Below are 9,813 nucleotides of genomic sequence, written 5' to 3' on the forward strand. Positions count from 1 at the left end.
AAAAACAGATACTGGTTAGATACGATATATTAAATGTATTTGCAACTACAAAAACAAATTTTAATGTTGAAAAGTACTGAATAATGTACTATTATTAGATAAAGAAACAATCAATATTACAATCACCTTGAAGAAATATAAAGTATCAATGTTTGTTAAGATTAAATGTACGTAATCAAAAGCCTATGTTACAAGGATATTATTTTGAAACTATAAATTATTCTTTAAACGTTATAAGAATTTACTTTAGTTATTTAACGTTAAATAAATTTGTTTAATTAAATAGAAAGCTATTTATAACAAGTGAATATGTTAATTTTTATAATTGTTATTTAAAATTTTGCAAAAAAATATTTTATATTTTTTAATTTTTTTACTAGTTAATCCATTTGTTTATCTGTAGATTTAGCATAAAAATAAAATTCCTCAGTTAAAAAAATGAGAAGTAAATCAAATAAAAAAAAAATCAAATTAAATAAATTTTGAATTGTTCAAAAATGTTGAATCCTTAATTGCACCCTTACAATTATACATAAAAAGGAGTCGTAATTTTTTTTATTACAAAAATTACAAAAAAAATTGTATTTAGTATATTTACTATATTATAACTCGATTATGTATATTGTTTATTTATTTAATAATTATATATGCTTATTGTATATACTTATCTTTATATCATAATGCATAAGTGCTTTATTTATTAATTTATTAAGTCTTAATTATTTCTTCTTTAATTTCACTATTATTGTATAAAACTTCAGGCTGTTCCAAGAAAACTATTGGCTATAAATCTAAATAATTTTCTTTATAACGTGTAAAGAAATTGTTTTTAATGAATCTATTATCTTATACAGTTCTCAGCAAATTACTAGTTTTCTGTATAATTTAATCGTTTGATCTATGAAATAATGCATAATAAATATTTTATAATAATATTTATTAATATTCTTAACCTTCGTTAAATATACAAAAGTGTTGTTGTTAGTTAATTAAGCACAGAGGAAAATATTTTAATAGATAATTCTAATCTATGGCCATATGGACATTAGATTAGTAATGCACTTCATATAGAAAATGCGGGAATATATCTTATATGCTTATAATGCTGATATGAATATATTCCAATCGTAATTATAAATACTAAATTTTTATGACACATAATAGAAATCAAGTCCCCTCAATTTATCGGTTTAAACATGTTTGATTCAAAACGCTTCTTTGTTTTCAATAAAATTTTATAAAATCATCAAAATCAACATTTGATCATTACACGTTACATGTTAAGTTATCAAAATAGCTTAACAAATTATTACAACTTCGAATTAGATTTAATTTTATATATATTTCTTTTTATCAAAATATGAAAATTAATTTTCGATACTTTTTCTATATAAAAATAAATGTAAATAAAGAGCTAAGAAAGGCAGATCTAATAAATGCTGTAACTGTAGTAACAAAGGTATAAACCACAATAAATAAGTATCATAGAGAGTTGTAAAAACCATTTTAACAAATAAATAAAAAAAATTATTATCATATATTATTAAACTATAAGTTTTAAGAACACCCAATTCATCTTTAATTACATTTTCATGCTCTAATTATATTGTACAAATGTGCGTGGAAGCCGTAAAAACTCTAATTACCATTTTATAATTAATAGTATTAAATTGGTTGAACAGTACTGAGTTCTGAATAAAGGGTGGGTCACATGTATAAACTGATTTACAATTTTTTTTTGCTATTTTAACAAAATATAGACATATATTCTATATGTATAAAAATGATTTACAATTTTTTTTTTGCTGTTTTAAAAGAATATAGACATATATAATTTAAAATTATAAACATGTAGAATGAAAATATACCACTATTCCACATATGAACATATAGTGTCTCGTATAATGAAAGTCTGCATACTACATTCGTTACATAAAATCTTAAAACTACTAAATTTTAAAGTATTAATATGTTTAAAACATTATTTATTTATAATTTGGATGTATGAAACTATTGTTAAGAAAAATTAACATTTGTTTTAAACTAAACTTCAATCCATCACAACATCTAAACATCGTTTAAACACTTCAAAATGCAATGCTTAAAATAATACAATAACTAAAAAAAAATACTTAAAAGTACTTCTATAAAAATGAAAAATGTAAATAAAATAATTTTTATATGAAATATTAACTAATATATATATATACTTAAAAGCAAATTAAGTTTGAATATGAATATTTCACCTTACAACTTTTAATATAAATAAAAACTAATATAAAGTAATTGTTCATAGTATTTGTAACTATATAAGGTAATAATAACCAGATGAAAAAGAAAGTATATCTGTATCCATAAAACATTTTATCTATTCGGACAAATAAATTATACACAAACGTTTGAATTGTTTCAAAACAAAAAAACAGTTATGGAATCAAAAGAGTTGGCCTAAATAAAAAACGGTACATATATATACAACTGGTTATCAACTGTAATGTGAGAATTGTATATGTGGCCTTCATGCTTTTTTCATGTTCAATGTCAATGATTTACATAAGGATTAACTATTTTTATAATACTATATACTAATTTTATTCCAGCTGCAATTTAGATATATAATTGTTCACAATTATTAAAACTTTAATCATCAAACCTAGAACTAACATCCAGATTAAACAACATATAATGTAAAAAAATATGACGCACTTAATGCATTAATAACAATAATTTGTATAAAAAAAAATTTAATGACATTTTAAACATATTTTTTTATAATTCAATATAACTTTGTATTAATTTTTAATAATATTTTAATATATATTTCGAGTTAATTAAAAAAATGTTACATTTTAGGAAAATTATTAAATCTTTTTTTTTACTCCTATAACTATTAACAATTATACTGTATAATATATTAAAAATCAAATATTTAAATAATTATTTCTTCGTGAATTATGCTGCTATGAATACATGACTAAAATTCGAAATATTTTTAACTGAAATTTTTCTATCTTAATAATACATATAATGAGAAACATAAAAACGGTCTTTTAAGATGCATACAACCATAATATTATATACTTCTCTATGTTCAAATTAAAATTTATTACCCAGTGGAAAAAAGATATACGAATAAGTGATGGGGCTATTATCATAATAGATGTAAGGTACAAATAATTAAAGTAATAAAAATATAATTAGATAAAATAATCTAATTAGAAAGATGAATATGGATTGATATATAGAAAAATGGTTCTTTTCTAAGCCGCCGTGTTGTGTGGAATACCAAGAAACTGACAACAATATCCATATGCATATAAACAAAAATAAATTCGTTATACGAGGCCTTTCAAAATAAGTTATTTAAAAGACTAACTTACATTTAGTTGCAAAAAATAGAATTTATGATGACAAAGTGCGAAATTTTGATTGCTGAGTTTGTTTAAAAGTCCAGTTTGAATTGGATCGGTTAAACTACATTTTTTTCTTGTCATTTTCTTACAATGTCAAGGATTATTGTAGCTCTCTTTCTTCAAAATAACAAATTACAAATGATTAAAATACACATTGAATAATGAAGAAAGATTTATCTAAATAAGAAAGAGAAAAATAAAACAATCATTTTAAATTAAATTAATGTATTAATTACGCAGTTTTTACTAACGCCTATAACTTTGTAAAATGGAAAACTTATGTAAAATATTTTCTTTCGAAATAGAATAGAAATTTTATAAATTTCTTCAATTTATCCCTATTAACAATCTGAAAATACTAAATATATAATTCAAAGCTACGTAAATTATCATCAATTGCCCTTATAAAACGCGGGAGAAAAAAAATCAACGTTTTTTTCCAGAATCAAATGGGAAAAGAAAAGAGATTGGGAATGACGTGAGAAAGTGCCAATTCAAGAATGAACAACGTCTGCTTGCCTACTAGCGTACACGAAGTACGTTGGCCGATACTATTACAAAATTAAAATATTTTGTATACACCCTTTAACTTTGTTTATAATTATATAATCATCGAAAATAAAAATGGTTTCTTCAGTAAAATTTTTTTTTTTAATTGTTTAATTTTCTAGTCGAAATGTATTATTACAGTTTGCATATGTATAGTGCAAATATTTGTAAATGAATGAAATTTCTAAAAATATAGGAAAAATAGAATTATTTCAAAATATATACGGTCATGTTACGATGACTTATCAAATAAATATTTATCTTTTACCACTGCAATGAATTTATTCAATTTATATAAAGAAATAACTAGAGTTATAACATTTTGTGTAATTACAAATTAATCAACTTCGATCTATCTATTATTTTGTCCTTTTATACAGTTAAACAACCATTACATTTAAAAATAAGAAAAATTATTTGAAAAGGATAAATACATACTACGTTCTTATCTGCGAGCAGTTGGAATAATCAAAATCTGTTCGTGCTGCAAAACCTTTTATATAAACATTTTTAATTGATCCGATATGAAAACAGAAAATAATATTTGATATATTAAAATGAATTTTTCTTCAACTACATAAATAATACCATATATGCGTTGTTCACGTATTATGTTGTGATTGAAAAAAAAAGTATTAATAAATATATTTGTAATAAATATATAATGTTTTGTATTTAAGCAATATTTATAATATATATATATTATAATATATTCAAATCATGAAATAATTTTCATTATTATATGATAGTAAAAATTCTATTTAAAATTTTGCGAATCGACCTTTATTATTGAGATGCAACATTCAACGTATAATTCACGCTACATGTGAAAAAATCGCGGTCGCAAATGTATTCATTCTCAAACAAAGAAAAGTCAGGCCGCAATGTCACGTGCGTAATCTAAGACCGATAAGAGAAAGACTGTCCTAACAAAAGGAAAACCTCTTCACCGATATTTTGTACGTGCATCGCAAAATCTACAATCGTGTTGAGTCGTAACTTGGGGCAAAAGAAAACATTTGACGAACGACACGGACAAGCAAATTTAAGCAGTTTTTACATTTAGAAGATTATGTTGAAAATTTTTAAAAATCTTTATTGATTTCCATCAATTCCTTTCGATATAAAAATAAAAATAAATAAAAGAAAGAATAAAAGAAAAAAGAAAACAGTTATATAGAAGAACGTGAAATAAAAATTTACATTTTATTTTTATCAATTTTTATACGCACGAAATTTATGTTTACACATAAAATTAGTAGACAATAAAAAAAAATTGTTCAATTCATGTTGTAGGTAAATTAAAATTATCAATTTAAATTTAAATGCAATATCAATGATAAAGTAAATCACAAACATGTTATATATAATTTCATGTAATCAAGAAGCTATATTTCGAGCACTTATCTTATGATTTATTCAAAAAATTAAGATAAAGTTAAAACTTAGTTGAAACTTAGTTAAAATTATATTTATCTTAAATAATCTATATATATATATATATATAAATATATATATATATGCTTCGAATTTATTAACATAGAAAGAATACAAATTACTTTTCTACTTTTGGGGCATTTCAATTTAATTTTACAATAACAATATATTTGTGCTCCAAGTAATCTACAAATATAAAAATTATAATATTAACATTTATAATTCAAATTAATATTAGAAGGAAGCGTATTAAATAGAAGCAGACATTATGACTATAATTTTACATAAAAATAAAATGATGTGGAAAACAAAGTTTACTATCGCGATTCATATGCATCGCAATAATCTTTTTATTTATTCAATTTGTTAAGTTTTGAATTTTTATAATTTTTTCTTTCAACGTGCGAACATTTTAAAATTTATTTAAACAATAAAAATGTGTGCGTAAAAAGTATTTTATGGAAAATAACATAATCAATAATTGAGCAGCTTTCAAAATATTAATATATACATTTTCGGAGAAACATTTTAAGGCGACTTCATTATCTCGGCTACCTCGATGTATGTTATAATATTCAATGATCAAATAACATGCATTATATTAAAAAACTTAAAATATCAAATTTTGCAGGTTGTATTAATATATTATTGCATGAAACAAACACATATATACGCCCATGCATGGAAACTCGCCTAACCGCATACATATGTGTATACGCTTTCGAGTTACATGCGCATATGCATGCACATATGTATGCGTCTAGGCACGTATGCATTTACTAATTTAATGAAAAAAGTTTTAACGATCTGTGATTTAATAAATGAAAGTCTAATAAATTTGTAGATGGAAATTGAAATGATGCTCCTTTCACCAAGAAAGATGTTTCGACACAATATTTTTGAATGTAAACAAAAACCTCCAGACAAAGCAAGTATCGTAATACCTGAAGTAAAAAGAAAGGCAGAAAGGCAGAGCTTAAGGCGGCAAGGCCTAATAAAACGTATCTCAATCGTCAGCAGTAAACCGGATAAGAAAACAAAGTAGTGTAGCCTCTATGAAAATATTTTTATAGAAAGTACGGCAAATTTATGGGGAATTAATGACAAGCTGGTGAATGCTTTCAAGAGGTAAACAATAAGGCGGCGGCGACGGTCGCGGCGGCGGCGTACCTTAATGGTTACATTCGGGTTGTTGATATGCTGCGGCGTCGAAGAAGCAGTCGTCGAATCGGCAATCGGGGCGGGAGTAGTCGATACATCTCTCTGTTTGCGACCTAGTATCGAGCCGTCGTCGTGCCAATTCCTGTCGATGACAAGGGGTCCGTGATCCCGGCTAAGCCCCTCCTCCACGTTCACATGAAGTGTTCTGGATCTGACGCCGAAACGTTCTGCCCCGCACAACGTAATCAGCATGAGGAGGGCGCACCCCGATGCCAAGGATTTGCAGCTCCGGGTGGCTGGATACCCTGCTGAAGCGGCCATTTTGTGCGGACTGCGATACTCGGGTACTCGTACTCGTCCGGCTCTCGTATATTATCGCCGTTATTATAGGGGCGCGCGCCACGGCGCCGATCGGCTTTTTCAGATGCGCGACGCAAGTCGGCCCTCGCACTTACACGGGGCAGCCGATCTTGCAACTCAAGCAAACGAGATAGACGGGACAAAACAAGAGAAAACAGACGCGCACGCTCCTGCACGCGTCACAACAACGAGAGGACAATGACGCGGAGCGACGCGCTCAAACGCTGGTGATTCGGTCTCTGTGGCCTCGACAATCACAGACGCCACTCCGAACTCCAAAGTCCGAGTCTCTGACTCGCCGCTCAAGCAGCGCCTAAAAACTTTCCGAGGAAGTGTTGACGTTATTAAGGCATTTGAGCCCTGCGCATGCGCCCCTCCCATACCCCCATTTTCATTTGCCTACTTACAGAGTGGCGCTCGTTATGATCCCGACACAATTCAACTTCCCCAAGCCTAATTGTCGAGCAACATTATAAAATTAATACATTTTTACCCCCATTCACGTTTCGTAGTCATTGGCATTGTTTACAAAATGCATTTATATATAAAAATCAATTTTTAATTAATTTTATTTTATTAGAAACTATAGCGAAAGACAAATGCATGACTATACATAATAATAACCTAATAGAATAAAATAAAATTTTACTACATAAGGTTAGAAAACTTTTCCTTTTTTGTAAAAGGCGACAAGAGACAATAAAATCTACAATAATAGCTTAGCAATTACTTAATTTATTGCATTATAAATTGTTATGTAAACTTTTGTTTCTGTAATTAAACATAAAAATTACTAAAAAGCCTCATAGTTTTCATTTAATATTACGTAATCTTACCTTATTAATGAAACAATATGTACATTTTTTTTCTGTATCCAAAACAAATAAACTATTAACAAGAATTTATCACCAAATTTTACATTTAGAATATTTATATTTAATTTAAAAATATATTTTTTTTTTAAAGTATTTGTTAATCTCTTAATATATTCGTATCATAAAATACGAGATAAATAAAAAAACTTTCTTTATTTTATTTATTTTATCTATAAGTAATAATATGTGTATGATTTTTAAAAAACTCAATAAATAATGCGTTCAAATTTTATAAATTTTGTTTATTACAACGGATTTATCATTATTTTAATATTTTTACGAAAACTTTTATGACGAATTTGTATAATAAATATTTGAATCTAATTAAATTTATGAATTTATGGACAAACAATTATTATAGGTTATCATTCTATTATAAACAAATTTTTATCTGTAATTAAGTATTCTTATATTAAATTAAAAATAAGTTTTTTTTAATAAATTTGAGAAATATTTGTCAAGTATTTATGTACAATCAACATTACTGAAAATTTTGATATATTCAATACTAAATACCTAAATTATAGTAAAATCTAAAAAAAATTAAATACACTATAACATACTATTTATATTAAAAACATTTTTAAAATATGTAATTTATATAGTACATATTGCAATATTTTGCGATGTATATTTAAAGATGATTAACAAATTAAAAATAAGAATATTATGTATTATTATATAAAATTTAAAACAATATATCATATTCCCAAATATAATATAAAATAAAAAGATTTATATAAGCGAAAATGGAATAATGTAATTGTAATAGAAATTTTATAAAATTAATAATAACTATTTATGGTTTCTGATTTAAAAAATTTAAATTAATATTGTATCTAATATCAAATTAAAAAATATGATTGTATCAAAAAATGATATATCTCAAATATCTCATTTTATTACTAACTATAAAGAAAATTTATGAACTTTTTAAAATTAAAAATGACAAAACAATGATAATTGTTCCAACAACGATTTATTATAGTAGTATGTCGCATTTGATTTTTTTACTTATGACAGCTATTTTTCGTACAAGAAAATCTAGTCTCCGCAATTTTTAATCTTAACAGATTGAGACTAGATTTGTAATATATTAAGTTCAAGGTTGAAAATTTTCATTCCTTGGCAGTTTTTCTCTCTTATTTTCTTAATTCAATAACTTTTTTTATGTATTCCTTGTTTCGATGAGTCACAATAATAGCAAGCGGAACATTTAAAACATTTCCTTTTTAAATTGCAGACGAGTTGAGTATTTTAAACTTAAAAATACGCATCGCATTCATTAATATTTATGATTTTATCTATGTTGATTTATGCACTGATATTTTTAAATATGATAAAATTTGAAATTTGAATTTTCTTTTATTATCAAGTTTAGTTTTTTGATCAGGGAAAATTACTACTATATATTCATTCTGAAAAACTGACCGAGAGTTTTTACAATGTACAAAATGTTTATAGAAAATAAAAGAATTATATAAAGGATTATTTTTAATTCATATATTCTTATTATAAAATGTTTAATATATTTTTAAAAAATTGTATGCGACAGAACAATTAAAAGTAATAGAAAAGCATAGCAATTATAATTTGCTTTTATTTATATTTCTTTTAAGCAATGCAACTTTTAGACTTAATTATATATACAGGTATACATATTTTTCAATATATATATATGTATATGTATATATATAATATAGATCTGCGCAAATAATGCAGATGAAGTCATTTAAAACAAAGAATGTATATAACATATTTCTACTTTTACTGTCTCTCAAAAACATTCTTGTGCAACAAAGATTCACATATATCTTCTGTACAACTCTCATAATACAAGAATCCTAATATTTTTCATTTTTACTTTCTCTAATTAACTTCATTCTGAATAACATATGACTTGAGGTAAAGTTAAGCAATGCTTGATTCTCTCCGTTAAGTTTTACAAAGATACAACATAATATCACTATACATAATACGTTTGAAAGTCAAGACATTTTTATTTTCATAACATATGA

At 25.1% G+C, this 9,813-nt stretch overlaps 1 protein-coding gene across 1 annotated transcript in view; it reads right to left on the minus strand.

Moving 5' to 3' along the window:
* Positions 1 to 7,374, minus strand: part of LOC105367472 (sortilin-related receptor) — a 31,535-nt gene extending 24,161 nt beyond the window's left edge. The window contains exon 1 of the mRNA XM_011506196.1: positions 6,570 to 7,374. Coding sequence (XP_011504498.1) covers positions 6,570 to 6,881 — 312 coding nt within the window. The 5' untranslated portion in view covers positions 6,882 to 7,374. The remainder of the gene's footprint in view (positions 1 to 6,569) is intronic.
* Positions 7,375 to 9,813: the final 2,439 nt, after the last annotated feature.

This window comes from Ceratosolen solmsi, unplaced genomic scaffold (assembly GCF_000503995.2).
Source record: "Ceratosolen solmsi marchali unplaced genomic scaffold, CerSol_1.0 scaffold10, whole genome shotgun sequence".
Taxonomy (NCBI): domain Eukaryota; kingdom Metazoa; phylum Arthropoda; class Insecta; order Hymenoptera; family Agaonidae; genus Ceratosolen; species Ceratosolen solmsi.